Raw genomic sequence first — 20,000 nt, 5'->3', positions numbered from 1 at the left:
CTCTTATAGGTAACCATCCTACCTGACGCAATACCTGTATGGGGCGTCTGTCACACGAAATTCGAGAACAACGTGATTTTGCGAGATTCCACGGGCGGCGAGGACTGTTACAGGTGTTTCCACGTGTCCCTCCACTCCGGCAACGTAATTCAGGTGTGTGTAGCGTGAGGCAGGTGTGTTGTGTCACTCGGGTGTAATTTAAGTGGTGTAAGTGTGTGTTAACGTGACGCAGGTGTGTGGTTAGCCAGATGAAGGTATGTGTGCGAGTGTAATTAACGTTGGCAGGTGTGTTGTTAATGTAATTCAGGTGTGTTTGTGCTTAATGAGTTACTGGTGTATTTGGGTGCTTGTTCGTGTGTGTGTGTGTGTGTTTAGAGAGTAATTGCTCGTGATTTATAAAGCAGTTTTCAACCTTCGCCCGTTAGGATTTCTGCTCTGATCAATACTCTCTCTCTCTCTCTCTCTCTCTCTCTCTCTCTCTCTCTCTCTCTCTCTCTCTCTCTCTCTCTCTCTCTCTCTCTCTCTTCTTTCCTTCCCGTTCATCTCCAGAACTCTTAAACTTTCCCTTCTCTTCTTACCTTTCTTCCTTTTCTCCACTCCTCCTTCCCATCCTTTCCTATCCAATAACTTTTCTTCCTAACTATAACCTTTTCCCACCTTTTCTTTCCTTTTCGATTCTAACTTCCCTTCCTAACTCCTTTTCTAACTCCATCCTTTCTAACTTCCCAAATTTCTCACTCCCATCCTTACTTTCCTTCGCTCCCCTTCAGCCAATCTTTCCTTCTCTCAAGCAGTGTCGTCTCTCTCTCTCTCTCTCAGATCTACACAGAGGGTCTGAACAAGTGTTACTCTTCAGAAACAGCTGCTCTACTCACTTGTCCTACCTTGCACGCCATCAAGACCAGAAGAGTGAGCGAAATTATGTTGTATAGTGAGTATTTGTTGTACTTGTTTTTGTTGCTTTTTTTTTTTGTTTCGTCTGTGTTTATTTGTTTTTCTTTGTCTGTCCATACATTCTCTATAATTTCTCCAGTAACTCTTTTTTTCTGCTTCTTTTAGTCCTTCCTAAACAATTATTTTTTCTTTCCTTTTCAATACTTCTTATCTATTCACCCCCATCCTTTCTCAACCTTCTTTTTCTCCCTTCATTCATTTTCCTTCATCCCATTCTCCATTCTTTCTTAACATCTTTCCCCTTTTCTTTATTTTTCCCTCTATCCTTCATTCCCCATCCTATCTCTTTTCTCTATCCCCTTCGCTTCATCACCCGGCCATCCACCCACACACCATCTCACTAACTCTCCCATACTTTACTCCCTTCCAGAGTCTCGCAGCTTCACCCAAGACGGCCTCATAGACAGAGTGTTTTGTCCCATCAACGGCAGGTTCCACTTCACTTACGATGTTAACGACGGCACGGAGAGCTCTGTAGAGTGCCCCGAGCCTTCCTCAGAGCTCTCCAACTGTCCTCGTGGCTCTGAATTGCAGCTCAGGTGAATAGTCGTGCTGGTGTGAGCGTTAATTGGGTGATTAGTGAGTGTGGGAGGGTAGAGTAGAGTGTGTGTGTGTGTGTGTGTGTGTGTGTGTGTGTGTGTGTGTGTGGGGGGTGAGGGGACGGTAGGGGAGGGAGGAGTGTATTGGTGTGAGGATGAGGGTGGGTAAGTGTGTGTGTGTGTGTGTGTGTGTGTGTGTATTGAAGGTTTGTAGAGAGAGAGAGAGAGAGAGAGAGAGAGAGAGAGAGAGAGAGAGACGACGGACGGCAAAATACACCTAGTCTTTTAACGTTTTTCCCGCCATCTCTCTCTCTCTCTCTCTCTCTCTCTCTCTCTCTCTCTCTCTCTCTCTCTCTCTCTCTCTCTCTCTCTCTCTCTCTCTCATCTATCCGTCTGTCTGCTCACGGCCGCAACACAGCTTCATGTCCACAATTACCCCTGACCCTCGTCCCCCGAGTCTTCCATCACAGCCCAGCGTTACTTAGCCTTTATTTATGCCACGAGTTTTTTGGCCAGGTGAAGGGAAGGTGAGGCGAGGGGGAACACTCTCCTGTGGGAACTTTGGGAACTTACCTGTAGTTGATGGGGGGGAAGGGGAGGTGGAGGAGGTGGTTAGGAGTGTAAATAAGTAATGATAAGTAAACGTATGTGTATTTTTTTTTGTGTGTGTATGTTTGTTGTTTGTTTGTGTTTGTTTTTGCTGGTTGATCTAGTTTACCTGTTTATTTCTTAATTAGAGGAAAGGTTTATTTGATTTTTTTTATCACTTTTTTTATTTTTTTATTTAGAGAGAAAGTTTTGCTATTACTTCACCTGTAGACTTACCTGTACATGCGTGTGTGTGTGTGTGTGTCAATCCTGCAGGTTCCGTCGGTGTTCCTTCGGGGAGCTTAACATGAGTCTGCGGTGCCTCGGTGACTGGCGGGGGCACGACGGACAGCGGTACTTGGCTTTGTGGGACCCGGCAGTCACCACACACAACCAGCCCCGCTACCGCTGTGCTGTGAGTAAAGAACGAGACTTTGGTGATGCTGGGGCTGCTGGGAGGGTTGAAAGGGGAGGGAGGATGATGCTTGCTATGTTTGTAGGGAGAGAGTAAGGGGAAGGAATGGTGAATTAAATGTGTATTGGAGATGATTAAAGTGACTGGTGGTTTTTGTGTGGTTAATTCGTGTTGTTGTTGTCTTGTATTGGAGGAGGTAGAGGAGTAAGATGGTAGGAATGTGAATTTAGTAGTAATAGTAGTAGTAGTAAAAGGACTAGAGACAGTAAGAGGCAAACAAAAACAAGAATAACAAAGAAAGGGTGAGTAATAGGAACTGAAAAGGGAAAGAGGAACAGAAAGCAAACACTGCTCCACAAACCTTCCCATTTCCATCCTTTAGTCAGAAGCTGATGAGGAGAAAACGAAGAATCATATTAGAAGAGAGACACAGAAACAGATATGGAAACAGAGACACAAGTAACCGGGAACAGAAACAAACAGAACACCACTAACCTTCCCTAACCTTCCCTTCTCCATCCCTTCGTCAGATGTACTCAGTCGACCCTGCCACGCAAAAAGTCTACCTGAGCTTCAGTATAGACGCCACGTGCACGAACCACCTGCACGGCCCCTGGGATGGGTACGAGACAATGGAGCTCTTCCCCCTCACGCCCCCCTCCCCGCCCTCCGTCGTTCTTACCACCGCCTGCGACTTCCCACGCTGGACTGAAGGGGCGTGGCAGCATCTTCTGGTGAGTTTGGTTAAGTTGGGTTGGGTTTGTTAAAGTTATGCATTGTTTGGTTATGTTTGGTTAGTGCAGTGTAAATTCTCTCTCTCTCCCTCTCTCTCCTTCTCTCTTTCTCTCCTTACCTTACCTTTCTTTACCTTACTTAATTCCTTCTATAACATTCCACCAATTTCCTTTCCCTCCCTTACTCCTCACCTCCCTTCATTCCTTACCCCCTCTCCCCTCCTCCTCCTTACCCTCCTCTTTTCCCTCGTCACTGCCCTCCTCTCTCCTCACTCACTATTGCTGTCTCGTTCCTTAGATTGACGCGAGGGAGCTGTGGGTGCAAGACGACGAGGAGGATAAGAAATACAAGACACTCTGCCTCTCCCAACACGCCCCTCATGGTGAAAGATTCGCCCTCTACTCCACAAACCAATGGTAAGTGTGAGCATTGGTCTTGTGTGACTTTGATATCCATCTGTGCTTGAGTGTAGAATGTCTCTCTCTCTCTCTCTCTCTCTCTCTCTCTCTCTCTCTCTCTCTCTCTCTCTCTCTCTCTCTCTCTCTCTCTCTCTCTCTCTCTCTTTGCTTTTCTGTTTTGTAGTTTTGTAATATGATTCTATGTCTTTATCTCTCTTTACGCTTCCTCTCTCTCATTTTTCTTCGTTATTCGGTTGATTTATTCCCTTCTTCATTCTTTATTTCCTTGTTTTTATTCCTTACATGCTTCTCACTCGTACATTTTGCCATATATGTCCTGTCTCTTTGTCTTTCTCGTCTCTTCCGCCTCTAATCCCGTTGTGTCTTTAAGATATGTCGTATGTCCTCCTCCCATTGTTTCCACCTCGTTTACACTCCACCCTCTCACTCTCTCACTTTCCTTGATGCATCACCTCCACACACCTGGTTGTCATCTCCCTCACTTAACTGTCCTTGTCTTCCGCAGCCGCACCTGTTCACACCTCGTTACCTAAGATTGCGTATTGTCTTGTTATTTTTTAGTATGTCCTTCGGTGCTTTATTCTAGTCTGTGTCTCTTTTATCCCTAGTTTTATCTTTTACTATATTCTTGTATGTTCTGGTATGTTTCCGTACTTAATTCTAGTTTTGTATGCATTTATTGGCGTTTCCATCTTGTTTTTACCTGTTCTTTCTCTCTTCAACAGTGGCGAGGATGAGTTTACCTGCATTTGGATCAAGAAAAGAGCAGTTAATGTGATTGAGTACCAGATGGGTGAGTATTTGTAATGTTCATCTTCTTCCTTTATACTGTGATGTTACTGCATAGCTCATGGAACTCCCAGGCGGTCACCCATCCAAACGCTAACCAGATGCCCCGTTGCTTAACCTCACTGATCGATCGAAGTATATCACAGAAAGCAAGATACGTAGTACTCGTGAATTCTGGTACATATCTTGTTTGTTCTTTGTGTTCATTTGTGTTTCTGTTTTTAATCTCCTGCCTTCTCTTCCTCTACAGGTGTCAGTCCCTCCAAAGTGTACAACGCCTCCAGAATTTGTTCAGACGACGTGTTTCGGGGTCAGACGTGGAAGACGCAAGGCAGTGAGTGTCCCGTATGTGTGTGTGTGTGTGTGTGTGTGTGTGACGATTTCTGTTTTTCTTTACCTTTTTACTGTTTTGTGTTTTATTTCTTTTATTTATGCCTTCTTTTGTAGTCTTTCTTGTTCTTCTTTTCGGTCTTTCTTGTCCTTCCTTCATTCACCTTCTGTCTTCAGTTTTCTCCATTTCCTTACCAATCACTTTTATTTTCTCCTCCCTTACCTCATGTCTCTTTTCCTTCCTCTTCTTTCCTTACCTTTTTTTATCTCCTTTATGCCTCTCTCTTTTCCTTTTCCTTCGTCAGTAACCCCACGCCCTTTCTCCCTCCCTCCCTCCACCAGGACTGTCCCCGGAGAATCTGTCAGGGTGTCCCATCACGGGGGAGTACACAGGGGTCATCCCAGACGCCACTGAGCTGTGTGCGCGCCTCTCCTCAGACTGCAGCGACCCCCAGCACATGCACTACACCGTCTCCTCCTGCAGGAACGCCACGGAGGTGTATGAAGGTAAGGGGAGCCTGGAGGGAGAGGTGCTGTCTTCCATTCTCTTGACTCGGTGGTCTTGATCCTGGTCTTGTGTCATCTCGCGACGGAGAAGGTCTGACTGTTTACTAACAAACGTTTCTTTTCTTCCTGATGCTCATATTTCTCACGCTTTCTCTTTTAATGACTAATGTATTCTTACTTTTACATACTACTGATAACAAGTGTATTACTAACAGTACTGCTGTACGTTAACTAACACTTCTCACTAACATTACTAACAACGCGTGTTTTCCTCTGCCACTAACCATGACCAGTGTGACCTCCCCCCCAACCATCATCCCCCGCCCCCTCCTCCATGACCCCTTCCCAGGCCCAGTGACAGTGTCTTGTTGTGGTGTGCTGTAGGTGCCGCGGACCGGGGCGGCGCCCCCCTGGTCAGGCCACAGCGCCACGCCACGCTGTCCCGCGGCGTGCGGCATGCCCTGCGTCACAGCTCCCGCCAGCTGTCGTGGGCACGCCTGCGCGCCCTGGAGTTGGGGTGGTCGCCCGACCAGCAGTACACGACCATCGGCGGCAAGCCTCGCCGGCGGGAGCGGCCGCCCCCAGGCAGGTGTACGTGTTCCCCGATGCTGCCCCGCCCCGCGCCGCGGCGGCACTTGCCCAAACCCAGGACCAGGACACGCCCGCGCCTTCTCTCGACCCCGCCACCACGCGCCTGCCCTACGCCCACGAGGGACCCTTCTATGTGCGCGTGGAGGCCCCGCCGCAGCCTGCAGGGGCCCAGGACGCCGCCACCATTGCGGAAGGTCAGAGTCGAGGCCGTGAGCCGCGGCGGCACGGCGGCGCGGCGCCCAGGAACTGTGTGCTGGCACCGCAGCCCCTCCCCACCACCACCATACCACCGCAACCACTACCACCACCGCAACTACCACCACCACCGCAACCACCACCACCATCACTGCCTCACTCTAATCACCCCACCACTCCCCTCCCCCACCACCACCATCACCACCAGCACGTTGCACTGATGGATGTTTACCACCGCTCACTTTGCCCTCCTGCCCCTTCACCCTCCCCCTACCCCTTCCGTCACGCCCACAACCTTACCGTAGGCACGTGGGTGTTGCCGCTCAGGCGCCCCCCTCCCCCCTCCACCCCTCACCTGCCACTTCCGCCTCACCTGTAGCTGTTGCCGGTGTGTTGTTACGTGGAATTTGTGTTCGTCTTGCTTTGTTGTCCTGTTCATGCTTGTCTGTTCGTCTGTCTGTCTGTTTGTCTCCTTGTATGTAGCATGTGTTGAACGTTGAACTGTCCATTGTAACACACACACACACACACACACACACACACACACACACACACACACACACACACACACACACACACACACACACACACACACACACACACACACACACACACACTCGCCACTTCCTGAAGGAGACATTACCAGGAACTCCCTCTCCCTCTCACCGCCTCCCGAGCACCCACGCACCGCCACACATTACACTGAGCTACACGCCCACCACTCATCACCACCACCACCACCACCACCACCACCACTACCACCACCATCTCAGCCATGCAAAAGTACGAGGACATGATGATAACTTACACACCGTCAAAATTACAACATTGGTGTCAGCGGTGGGATTGCACCCAACCCTAAGTTACTGCCCATTACCACCACTACCAGACACCCATCTTTATTGAATACACAAAATTATGAGGAAATAAAGTACTTGCACATGCTCACACTTACAAAAACACATTAGTCGTAGCATTCCAACCTATACGCACCAAAGACACTCACATCACTATTACCAAACCACAATTAACCACGCCCTTCCATCCTTCCACCCACCAGAGCGGGACTACAGGTGTCTGGGGCAGTGGTCAGAGGGTGGAGTCATGTACACCTTCACTCACCGCCGCGACGTGGACACCTATGAGTGTTTCGCAGGTGTGGTGGTGAACCCGAATGAAATCTTTATCATCGAGGCGGGAACTAGTTGCCAGAGAGGCCTGCAACCCCTGGCACATGGCATGAAGCTGGTCCGGCAAGGTAAGACTATTGACAGTGTTACGTTTATTTGAGTCTGGATGATAGGAAAAGTTGACAGGGAAAGGAAGACTGATAGAACAGGCAGTGATGCAAAAATAGAAAGGAGGTATGCAAGCTAAAAAAAAAAAAAAAAAAAAAAAGCAATCGACAGAGATAAATTTGGCGAAGTTTGAACGATGAGAAAAGTTAGAAGGTAAAAGAATATTGACAGAAATGGTCATAAAAGTGAAATACCTCCAGAAAAGAAATGAGGTATGCAATTAATCCCAAATTCCAGGTAGGGCAATGGACAGTGGTTGGCTGGAATGAGGCAAAGAGAAAGAGAAAACACTAGAAGGGTCATAAAAGGGAAATACTTGTAAAATAGGAACAAAACGCTAATCCGGAAAGGTAAAGAAGAGGCTGAGGGAAGGGTTGAAGGGGTGAAGGGTTGTATGGGCGACGGGAAGTGGCAAAAGGCAAAGGAAGATTACTGGGAAGGGCCCATAAAAGGGAAATGTTTTTGGGAATAGGTAAAGCTACGAGACTTCCCAAAAAAGGCAAGGAAAGGTTGGGAGGGGAAGAGAAGGAAGTGAAATAATGTATAAGAAAAATAGAAGATGGAATGCATGTAGTTTCTGGGAGAGATGAAATGAATAACTACTAAAAGACAACCAAAAAAGGAAGCTGGGGAAAGAAGACAAGGCCATAAAGTTAAATTAAGTAACATGTGTGTGGAGTAACGAGAGAAAAATCAAACAGAGTAGCGTAAGGGAATGTAATGCAAATGAGAGAGAGAGAGAGAGAGAGAGAGAGAGAGAGAGAGAGAGAGAGAGAGAGAGAGAGAGAGAGAGAGAGAGAGAGAGAGAGAGAGAGAGAGAGAGAGAGAAAAAAACATTAGGTAAAAAACAAGGTTAGGAAATACGCTGCTGAGGTAGAGAGAGAGAAGAAAGGGCGTGTGTCGAGGTATTGTGTTGAAAGACTCGGTTTCAGGCAATGGGAAGGCTGCAAGGGGGCGGTAAGGGGAAGAGGCGTGACTAAGTGGAAGGGAAGGGAAGGGGCAAAGAGAAGTGAAGTTTTCGAAGGGAAATGTGGCAGTGAAAGAGTGAGAAGGAAGGAAGGAAAGTACGAGAAAGTTATGAAAGTCTGGGATAAGAAGAGAAAAATTAAATAAGGAAGAAGAGACAGAGAGAGAGAGAGAGAGAGAGAGAGAGAGAGAGAGAGAGAGAGAGAGAGAGAGAGAGAGAGAGAGAGAGAGAGAGAGAGAGAGAGAGAGAGAATAAACGAATAAGAAGCAGGAAGAAAAACAAAGGAAGAGGAAGAGAGAAACCAACAGTTACACACACACACACACACACACACATACACAAATACGAGTACATGCACACACACAGACTCGTGACCATCCGTACCTTCTCTCCCCAAACAGCCACGTGTAGTGAGATTCAGGCACGGATGACCAGCACCCCGCCTCCTGAAGACCCCTCCTCGCGCCCCTCCTGGTGGCCACCGACTACCAAGAACCCCTGGGTGAAAAAAAACAAACAGACGCCGCTGCCAGAGTGGAACAATGAAAGTAAGTGTTAGTTCTTGTATGTATGTATATGTGTGTGTGTGTGTGTGTGTGTGTGTGGTTTCTTTTTCGTGTGTGTGTTTCTTCGTTCTTTTTTTTGTGTGTGTGGCAGGGGAAAGTAGTAGTAGTGGTGGTAGTATTAGTATTGATAGAAATAGTAGTAGTAATTGTAGGTTTAATAGATATGGTGGTAGTTTTGTTAGTTGTGGTAGTAGTAGTTGATGTTGTAGCATTAATATCTATTGAAATGATAATTGGAATTGTGGACATAGTAGTAGTAGTAGTAGTAGTAGTAGTAGTAGTAGTATAAGTCATATTAATAAGTTGAATATATAACCAAAACTAGAAGCAATAAGTATTTTCTTTTATTTTCATGGTTGCGATTTTTTTGTTTATTTGTGAAGTAAAAAGTAGCTGTAGTTATTAAGTGTTTTTTATTAAGTTACGGGAATTTTTAAGTTTGTATATAGAAACTAACCAGTCCATTCCTCCTTTTTTTTTCCTTTTTTTCCTCATTTTTTTCTATTCTTCCTTTCTCCCTTCACTTCAATTTTTATTCTCTTCTATCTCTTAATCCCTCTTCCCTTATTTTCCTCTCCATTTTTTTATCACCTTTCCTCCTCCCCATCTAAATTTTCCCCTTCCTTCACCCTGTCACCCTCTCTTTCTTCTTTCCCTTCCCTTTCTCTCCCCCTCTCTCTCTCTCTCTCTCTCTCTCTCTCTCTCTCTCTCTCTCTCTCTCTCTTTTTCCCTGCCGCCCCCTCAGTTCCAAGAGCTGCGCATTCCAGCGGGAGCGACGCCCCCCACTCCCTCGTGACGTCACTGCTGGCCGCTCCCCTCCTCATCCTCCTATTGGCTGCGTCGTGATCGTAATTCCCAGCCAATCACATCACGGGGGCGGTTGTTACGTCATCAGAAGTCAGCCAATCAGCATTTATCTCCATTACGTCATCAATTCTCACAGCCAATCAGCGTTCGTCTAGTTCATTACGTCATTATTCATCCACCAATCACCTCACAGATAATTCATGAGGCATTTGTCTTTCATTTGTGTAATTATGGAATGGAATTAATTTGTGTGTTTTGTGTTTGTGCGTGTGTTCGTGTGTTATTTTGGTAATTAATGTAGAAATGTAGGAAATACGTGTGTTTTTGTAGATTTGGTGTGTGTGTGTGTGTGTGTGTGTGTGTGTGTGTGTGTGTGTGTGTGTGTGTGTGTGTGTGTGTTCAGTTATACGTTGATCTTTTTTTTATTCCTATACATATTCAAATTGTTTCAAAATACTTCATAACTTTTCCTACTCTTTTCTTCTTTTATTTCCTTTAAGACAAAATAGTGAGGCATTATTATTATTATCAGTATTTGTATATTCATTTCACTATTTTCTCTCTCCTTTTATTATTATTTTCCTTTTAATTTATTTTTTTTACTCTGATTCTCTCTAGTCACCCGTTTCGTGGTAAGAGAGAGAGAGAGAGAGAGAGAGAGAGAGAGAGAGAGAGAGAGAGAGAGAGAGAGAGAGAGAGAATTTCCTATCTACCTGTTACCTGTATTCATTGTCAGTATTGTTCCCTAACCCCCTTCCCTATTTTCCCTCCTCCCCTTCTCTTCTCCCCATTTCCTTTACCTTCTTCTCTTTCCTTCTCATGATTTTCTCTCCCTTTTTAAAATTTCCCATTTCCCTTATTGTTCTCTTTTTTCCTGTCTTTTCTTTCGCTGTCTTAAGTATTTTCATCTCTATTCCTTTTTTCCTCTTTTCATCTTTCTTTTACTTTCCTTCCATTTCTTTATTCGTTACATTTTCCTGTTCATTCCTTCACGCTTGTTTCTCTTTTCTTTACTTCTCATTTTAGCTTCCTTCTTTCACCTCTTCGTATCTACATTCTCGTTCTGCTTACTCCTTTGTTTCTTTCTTTTTTTCCATTCTTCTTTTCTTTTTTTTTTTTTTCTCCTCCCCTTTCACATTTCCTCCCCTTCCAACTTGACTCACTGGCAAAATTCTAGTCACCGTATCTCCGTGCCAGTGTTCGTATCCCGTATCCCCCAGCCAGTTGTCATGTATATAATAATAATAATAATAATAATAATAATAATAATAATAATAATAATAATAATAATAATGATAATGACTCGGTTGGGTTGTTATTATGTTCAATGTTGTGAGTTTGCAGAGAGAGAGAGAGAGAGAGAGAGAGAGTGCGTGCGTGTGTGTGTGTGTGTGTGTGTGTGTGTCTGCGTATTTATCAGTCAGTGGCTATTTACCATACATATGTTAACCTGTATATCCATTACTGAATAACTATACATATCGACCATAGGCATGAAGAAACATGTATATATACTGTATAAAGATGTATACTGTAAGTGTATAATGTATTAATATCTATAATTCCAAGTATATTTTATCTTTCACCGATGTATTTTGTATCATATTTATTTTCCCTCTGTATTCGTGTTTGTAATGTGATTCCGTGTGATGAAGGAAGGAAAATTAAATAAAGTGATGGACATTGATTTTTTGTTAACTATTTTGATCTTTGTGGTATTATTTAAGGTTTTTTTGGTCATTCTTCTGTTCTGCCAGCCACACGTCTCTAGTAGTGGTGCTGGTGGTGGTGGCGGTGGTGGTGGTGGTAGTAGTAGTAGTAGTTGTTGTTGTATCTGAAGAGGTGAATGTACTATCCTTTTGCAAACGGTGTCCACATTGTAGTAGTAGTAGTAGTAGTAGTAGTAGTAGTAGTAGTAATAGTAGCATATTTTTGGAAGGGTTAGCTGAAGTACATTCTAACAAAGCCATTTCCATTTCAAATTTCCCTTTTTTTTATTTATATATTTATTTTTTTATTTTTTTTTAGTTTACGAACTTCGTGAAAACATTAAAAGCATACCAATTACACCCAAGCAATTACCATCCACAATTACACACACACACACACACACACACACACACACACACACACACACACACACACACACACACACACACACACACACACACACACACACACACACACACACACACACACACACACACACCCTGCCCCCTTCGCAATAAAACCAATTACACGAACGAGCAAAAAAAAAAAAGTTTAACACAAACACCACAAAGGCATAAACCGGAATCCTTTTAACAATAGGATCGAATTTTCTTTATAATGGAGTTGGATTCCCTAAATAATGGTGTTGGATCCCCTTTAAATGGTGTTGGATTCCCTTTGGCTCGCGTGAAGGCTCGTAAGACAGGATCAGCCGGCACGCAAACAGGATGAGGGTTTAAATCTTCCTTCTGCCGGGAGTAGATACAATGGGACCTTTATATCTATCATGTGCACTCCATTGCCCGCGAGAGAGAGAGAGAGAGAGAGAGAGAGAGAGAGAGAGAGAGAGAGAGAGAGAGAGAGAGAGAGAGAGAGAGAGAGAGAGAGAGAGACGGGGAGGGGGGTGGTGGTATAAGGAATGAGAGAGAGGAAAATATGTGAGGGAATCAGAAGGAATAGATAAAAGGGAAAGAAACAGGGAATGGGAGAAACAAGGAGGGAGAGAAAGAGAGATGCGAGAGAGGGGATAGAATAGGAAATGAAAGGAAGGAAAATAAATAAGCGAATCAGAGGAAGGAATAGACGAGGACAAGAGGGAATAGGAGAAGCAGAGAGAGAGAGAGAGAGAGAAACAAGAACGAGAGCGAGGGAACGAGAGACTGAGTACAGGAAACCAAGCCCAACTAAATTATATTCCATTATAGAAGCGGCAGGGAGAGGAAGAGGAGAGGGAGAAGGAAGAGGAAGGCTACCAATTCTCTTTGGCGAGGGAGAGAAGAGGGAGAGGGAGAGGAGGCCCAACTAAGAGTATTTGATCGTATAGAACCAGAAGAGAGGAGGGAGGGAAGGGATTGGAACCTATAACTTTGGTGCCGAAATTCTAGTTTGACAGGAGGAGGAGGAGGAGGAGGAGGAGGATGGGGGGAAGGGAGGTACAGGAGAGAAATTTTGGAGAGAAAAAAGGAAAAAAGTGAAGGTAGAGAAACGAGGCACAAATAAGGGAGGGGGAGAAATGGATTTGATGAAATATAGAGAGAAGAAGGGAGGAGAAAAAAATCGTATATCAAAAAAAAGAGAGTAGAGGAGAAATAAGAGAAGGATGGAGAAGAAAGAAAACAAAGGGAAGAACGGAAGAAAGAAGTATGAAGGGGGAAGCAAAGAAGATTAAAAGATGGAGGGGAAGATGAAAAAAAATGGATAAAAAGGGAGATAAGGAGAATTAAGAAAGAGGGAAAAGAAGAAAAGAATGAGGAGAGGAGAAAAAGTTTTAAGACGAAGAGAAAATTAGAAAAATAACGGAGAAAAAGTGGAGAAAGAGGAACGAGAAGAAAAATATGAAAAGGAACAAGAGAGAGAGAGAGAGAGAGAGAGAGAGAGAGAGAGAGGGAGAGGGAGAGAGAGTGTGAGAGAGGATAGGGAGAGGAATCAAGGAAAGGTTACGTAATTCTTTCAGACACAGGATCAGACAAGGATACCAGCGTTTATAGTTTGTCTGGTGGTGGCGTCTATTGTGTGTGTGTGTGTGTGTGTGTGTGTGTGTGTGTGAGGCAACGTGCTATATTGTATTGGAAAAAAGGGAGAGCCATGTTGGAAAAAAATGGTTGAAATATGGAAAACTGTTGGGGTTTGACAGGAAAGATAATTGAAAGGGGTAAAGTTTATTTAGTGTAGGGGGAAATGTAAATAAAGTAAATTGAAAAGTAGATTTATTGATGGACTAAGTAAATGTCTTTTTTTTTCTCTCGCGTACTTACAAAATTTTGAAACTGAAAAATAAATGAAAAATAAAGACAACAATGAACAGTAACGTCAATCTTACCAATAATAACACCAATATTATTTCTTTCATTCTTTTCATAATGGATAGAGCAGAGACTTTTTTTCTCACGTATACAATTTGAAAGTATAGAAAAATAATAAAGAAAGAAAAATATGAATATGAAAGAAAAATATGAATATGAACAATAACACTTATCAAATTTAGAATCATTCGGCTTTTTCTCGATTGGGAATAAAACAGATTACCGAGTCTTCATTCCGAAACATGCGAGGCTTCGAGACTGTGAATCCCTAGTATCGAGCTTCCCGAATCTTTCATATATTCCAAACACAAAAACTATAAAAAAAATAATAATAATAATAACTAAACAAATGAAATAAGTAAAAAAAAGTAATGAGAAATACCACACATTTAGATAAGAATTCGACTAAAAGCTTCAAATTACCAAACTTCATTGATGCTTCGAAACAGTGAACCAGAGACACACCCACGCACACTCACCGCGCATTTTAATGGTCAGGCACGCTCGACTCACAACGGAAGAGGCCCGTAATCGAGTCAGGGGCGCGGAGAGGCACACGGGGGAGCCTCTTAGTGCGTCAGCCCCTGTTCACCTAGCAGCAAGTAGGTACGGGATGTAACTTGTAAGGGGGTGGTGCGGGTTTGGGGGGGTTGTGGCCTCGCTGTCCCGGTGTATAAGTGGTCTCATTGATATTTAGAGATAGGTCACTGTGAGGTTTGAGCAGATGAGAGTATGGGAAACACACACACACACTCAAACACACACACACACACACACGTACAGTACACACACCGGAAGTTACCTGCCTGCCCCCGGGCCTCACCTGTCTGGGCGTAAAGGCAGGTGAGGCGGGAGTCAATTGCAGGTGAGGCGTGAGTCATTACCACGTGAGATATCGAGTCATTTGGTTGAAAGTTCGAATCATTGACTCATTTTGTCATTTTGTTCCTGACACGAACCCTCCCCCGTTACTCTCTCTCCCCATCTCGCCCTCTCTCTCTCTCTCTCACGACCTCTCACCTTTACTATGTCGTTTACACCTCTCCCAGCTCATTTGCATTGCTCTCATTTCATTCATTCCACCTCATCTTAAACTTACTTCAAAGCTTTCATTATTTAATTCATTTTCTATTAACCCTCTCTCATCTTTCTCGTTCCTATATCTTTACTATACCCCTTTCACTTCGAATTTTTACCCTATCCAAGCTATACTCTCATTTCTAATCTTTAAGCCTTTCCTGTCTTCCATCCCATTCCTTCCCCACTCAGAATCTTTCACTTTTTCACTTCATCCAAGTTCTCCTACTATCCCATCACTTATCTAAACCCTTTCAAATCCCGTTTTACATCCTCCTCTCACTGATACTCACTCCTCTTCCCCATTCAAGGCCTCGTCCACTCTCCCATCTCCCCTCTCCCCTCCTCTCCCTCACTCTCCTCCCCTCTCCTTCCTCTCACCCCCACCAACCAAGTAGCCTCACCTTCCCCCAGTACCTTTTAACTTTTACCTGTGTTGGACTTCTGACTTGCATGATTAACAAGATACCTGGTCATTTCTTTCTTGCCTCGTTCTTTTTCTTTTTATTTCGTATTTTTTTATTCTTTTTTTTTTACTTTTTTTTTCTTTGTCTTGTTCCGTCTCTAACTTAGTCTGGGTTTATCGATGTTGTTGTTGTTGTTGTTGTTGTTGTTGTTGTTGCTGCTGTTCATCATCGTCATCATCATCATTATCATCATCATTATCATCTTTTTCTTCCTCCTCCTCCTCCTCCTCCTCCTCCTCCTCCTCTTACCTCGCTTCCTCTCTGTTTTTTTGGCAATTAATCCATACTTGTTGCACAGACGTGTGTATGTGTGTGTGTGTGTGTGTGTGTGTGTGTGTGTGTGTGTGTGTGTGTGTGTCTGTGCGTGCGTGCGTGTGTCTCCCAGTTATTTCTGATGTATAATTGGCGCTTAATTACACCTGTTACCTGAACACTCACCTGGATTATGTAATTAAAATCCACTTTGGTTTTCGTGTCTTTTAGTATTTTTTAATTTATTTTATTCATTTTTTAGTAGCATGTTGTAATCGTAGTTGTTGAATGAATTTATCTTCAATTTTTCTTGGTTTTATAAATATTAATTGACTTGCAGTGTTTTTTTTTCTCTCTTTCTCTCTTTCTTTTTTCTTCTTTCTTTTTTTTTTCTTTGCGTTTCCTGTTCATAAGTTGATTGTTTTGCCTCAAGTCATTTTTTTTATCGTTATGTAAAGTTTGAAAATCTCTCTCTCTCTCTCTCTCTCTCTCTCTCTCTCTCTCTCTCTCTCTCTCTCTCTCTCTCTCTCTCTCTCTCTCTCTCTCTCTCTCTCTCTCTCTCTCTCTCTCTCTCTCTCTCTCTCTCTCTCTCTCTCTCTCTCTCTCTCTCTCTCTCTCTCTCTCTCTCTCTCTCTCTCTCTCTGACAGTTATTCTGATTTTCTTTTTTAAATTTCTTGTGTTTGCGTCTTAGTTTATATCATTATCTCCTCCTCCTCCTCCTCCTCCTCCTCCTCCTCCTCCTCCTCCTCCTCCTCCTTCTCTAATCCTGGTAAGTTTAAATTCCTCTCTTCTCTTATCTCTATTTTTACTTCGTGTTCTTTCTTTTTCTTTCTTTCTTTCTTTTTCTTTTTTCTTCAGCTTTCTCCACTTCCTCTTGTTCTATTTCTTGCTTGTTCAGTATTCACCTCTCGCTCTCCCAACCTCTTATCTTATCTACTTCCTCCCTCCATTTTCTTTTCTGTATTTCCCTCCTTCGTTTTTTTTTCTTTTATCTTCTTCCTTCTCTTGTCATGTTTTTCTTTCCTTTCAGGCCGTTTATTGATTTTATCACAATTCTTTTTTGTATTTTTCTCTTTTTCTTTCGTTTCTTTTTTTTTTTTCTTCGTTATCTGCAGTTTATGTATGCTAGTGCGTGTGTGTGTGTGTATGTGTGTGTGTGTGTCTCTGTGTGTGTGTGTGTGTGTGTGTATGTGTAGGCGTCTCTCTCTCTCTCTCTCTCTCTCTCTCTCTCTCTCTCTCTCTCTCTCTCTCTCTCTCTCTCTCTCTCTATGATGAAAACGGCAGCATATTTATTTCATTTCGTCTCTTCTTTCCCTCCTTCCTCCTTTTCGCCTCCTTTCCTCCCCTCCTTCCCTCTTTTTCTCCCTTTCCTCCCTCCCTCCTTTCCTCCCTCCCTCCTCTTTTTCTTGACTAGCGTTATTAGCAAGCAAATATATCATCGTTAAGTAGAACATTCCTCCTCCTCCTCCCCCTCCTCCTCCTCCTCCTCCTCCTCCTTTTCCTCCTCCTCCTCCTCCTCCTCCTCCTCCTCCTCCTCCTCTGCTTGTCAACACAGGAGACAGTTTTAATCACTTCTGGTCAGGAAAAAAAGTTTCTTTCTTCCTTTTCTCTTTAGTTGTCTTCATCTCTCTCCTCTCCTCTACTCTTTTCTTCTCTCCTCTTCTCTCTCCTTCTTCTTTACTATCCTTATTTCCTACTAATATCGTAGAATGGCTATGCAAACAACCTAGTATTAGCCTCAGTGTCTGTTGCTGTTTGGACTTCCTTTGTATTCCTTTGCATTGGTAACGTAACCTTGAAAATATTATAGTTGACCCCACAAATCGATAGCAAACCTATGACTCGTTTCTCTTTTGTGTTCCTTTGTGTTTCAGTCCTCACTACCCCCCCCCCACCCCTCACCATAATGGCCTCCCACTCACCTGCCTGATTAGTTTTCCTTAAGGTGTCATTTTTACCTGCAGCTACTATTAATTTCCTTTTCTTTTCCCTTTTTTTCGTTTTCTTTCGAGAAGGAGGAGGAGGTGGATGAAAAGATTAGGTGTGTATGTGTGTGTCCATTCCAGAGTTTATTTTTTTCTCCTTTCGTCTCCTCCTCCTCCTCCTCCTCCTCCTCCACGTAACACAAATTCCTGGAGGGCGGGCAACAGTCTACCTGGCCACCGGAAATCACCACGTAATTGCATCTCATCTAAGCCTTGTTGAGCCCAAAGGATTACCTGATTAACTCTCTCTCTCTCTCTCTCTCTCTCTCTCTCTCTCTCTCTCTCTCTCTCTCTCTCTCTCTCTCTCTGTCGCGCGCGCGCGCGCGCGCTCTCGTACACTTTCTCCGTAAAAATGTTTCTTTTTAATTGTTGATGTCTTGAAGGGCGCGCTTATTCTGACAAAAGAAATAAAAAAGGAAGGAAAAAGAGGGAAATTTAATGAGATAGAGGCGATAATGGAGAGAGAGAGAGAGAGAGAGAGAGAGAGAGAGAGAGAGAGAGAGAGAGAGAGAGAGAGAGACTTGGATCAAACGAATTATATGCACGAGCGCTTTTACAGATTTCGCTCTCTCTCTCTCTCCCTCTCTCTCTCTCTCTCTCTCTCTCTCTCTCTCTCTCTCTCTCTCTGCAAAAAAATTACGTTCTTTTGTTTTGCTTTTTTTTTAGCTTATAATCTTTTGTTTTCTTAGTTTTATTCTCTAGAAAATTTTTTGTTCATTTGTGTGTTCATTGTTAAGCAAAAATGTTTCCTCATTGTCTTTTTCCTCTTGTTCTTTTCTTCTTTTTTTCTTCTTTTCTTTCTCTCCTTACTATTTTTTTCCTGTCGCATTCTTTTTTTAACAATTAACATATTTCATTTTTTTCCGACCTTTCTCATACTCTGTCCATGTTCTGTTGCATATAATTACGCTTCCGTTCCTTCCGCTCGTTCGTGAGGGAAGCGAAAGAGGGAAGAGAGAGAAACGAACAGAAAGGGAGAGAGCGAAAAAGATATGCGTGTTTTCTTGTCATTCTTTTTATCATGTTTTGTCTCCAATTACTCTATTTATTTATGTCACTGCTACTACTACTACTACTACTACTACTACTACTACTACTACTACTACTACTACTACTACTACCACAATTACTGTATCATTATTGTCATTATAACACTTATTATCATACCTTCTACATCTTTTGCTATTTCTCACTCTCTCTCTCTCTCTCTCTCTCTCTCTCTCTCTCTCTCTCTCTCTCTCTCTCTCTCTCTCTCTCTCTCTCTCTCTCGTTCTCGCGGTCGCTCTCTTCCTGAGTCTTTAAAATTGCCGCTCTAAAAGTCATGTAATTTCCCAAATGCGAGACTGTTTTCCTGTTATGAGGCAGGAAAAGTGTGAAATTGAAAAGTTATAGAGATAGTTAGCCTGGCTCTCTCTCTCTCTCTCTCTCTCTCTCTCTCTCTCTCTCTCTCTCTCTCTCTCTCTCTCTCTCTCTCTCTCTCTCTCTCTCTCTCTCTTTTTATCCACTTTATCACATCCTATCTTGCCATCCTAACTCCACACACACACACACACACACACACACACACACACACACACACACACACACACACACACACACACACACACACACACACACACACACACACACACACACACACACACACACACACACACACACACACCCTCTCTCATCCACATCATCACTTCCTACTTAACATCCTCACCCACAGGCATCCACACTAACCCTACCCACACACCAACATCCATACATCCACACACATCCACATACACACAAACTCACTCACCTAATTGGATAATGGGAGAAAGGAGTGAGATAGGAGTGAATTTCGAGGGATAAGAGATAAAACTTGAGAAGAGAAGGATGAGAGGTGATGAAAGAGGAGAAAGAGGAGGAGAAAGACGATGATAAGAAGGAATAACAGAAGAAACGAGGCTTGGAATGATGGAAGAGAGGGGTGGCGAGGAATGAGATGAGACTAGGAATGAAATGAAAGGAAAATAGGAGGAGGAGGAGAAGGAGGAGGAGGAGAAGGAAGGAGGTGGCAAGTCATGTGTCGTGAGGGAATGTAACTATTACCGCAAAATCAAGAATGGAAGGGAAAATAAGTTTGTGCTGAAGGAAAAGAAAAAAATAGGCTTAAATAAGAAGAGGGGGTAAGAAAGAACCCGAAGCTCTAATGGAATTAAATTGGAAACTGCCACTTACTCTCCCTTTATGCAAGAGTGGACAGGGGAAATAAATCTACGAAGGAAAAAAAGGGAGGAAAAAATTTGAACGATTAAAGAAAAAAATGTCAGAAATGGACTTGATATTTATAACAATTGAATTCCTTTAGTTTTTCTGCAATAATGAAAAGGGAAAAAGGGAGGAAAAAAATTGAAAAATGAATGACAAAGGAAGATCACAAGCAATAAACTACGAGTTCTTATAGAAATTAATTGAAAAATCTTACGTTTCAACAATTTATTCAAGATTGAAAGGGAAAATAAATTAGTGAAGAGA

The 20,000-nt window shown here is 43.3% G+C and overlaps 1 protein-coding gene across 4 annotated transcripts in view; it reads left to right on the top strand.

Annotated features, from left to right (window-relative positions):
- Window positions 1–20,000, top strand: part of LOC135091863 (uncharacterized) — a 44,208-nt gene that overhangs the window by 14,434 nt on the left and 9,774 nt on the right. For 2 of the 4 annotated variants that reach the window (XM_063989902.1, XM_063989903.1), the window contains exons 3-13: window positions 10–153; window positions 820–931; window positions 1,325–1,493; window positions 2,358–2,496; window positions 3,027–3,230; window positions 3,529–3,647; window positions 4,376–4,443; window positions 4,690–4,773; window positions 5,112–5,276; window positions 7,123–7,320; window positions 8,729–8,875. In XM_063989902.1, the coding sequence (XP_063845972.1) occupies window positions 10–153; window positions 820–931; window positions 1,325–1,493; window positions 2,358–2,496; window positions 3,027–3,230; window positions 3,529–3,647; window positions 4,376–4,443; window positions 4,690–4,773; window positions 5,112–5,276; window positions 7,123–7,320; window positions 8,729–8,875 (1,549 nt within the window). Of the gene's footprint in view, window positions 1–9; window positions 154–819; window positions 932–1,324; window positions 1,494–2,357; window positions 2,497–3,026; window positions 3,231–3,528; window positions 3,648–4,375; window positions 4,444–4,689; window positions 4,774–5,111; window positions 5,277–5,660; window positions 6,062–7,122; window positions 7,321–8,728; window positions 8,876–9,638; window positions 11,388–20,000 lie in introns of those variants that run through there. The other 2 variants (XM_063989900.1, XM_063989904.1) reach the window with 2 other exon arrangements.

This window comes from Scylla paramamosain, chromosome 38 (assembly GCF_035594125.1).
Source record: "Scylla paramamosain isolate STU-SP2022 chromosome 38, ASM3559412v1, whole genome shotgun sequence".
Taxonomy (NCBI): domain Eukaryota; kingdom Metazoa; phylum Arthropoda; class Malacostraca; order Decapoda; family Portunidae; genus Scylla; species Scylla paramamosain.
This window is presented reverse-complemented; position numbering and strand designations above follow the sequence as displayed.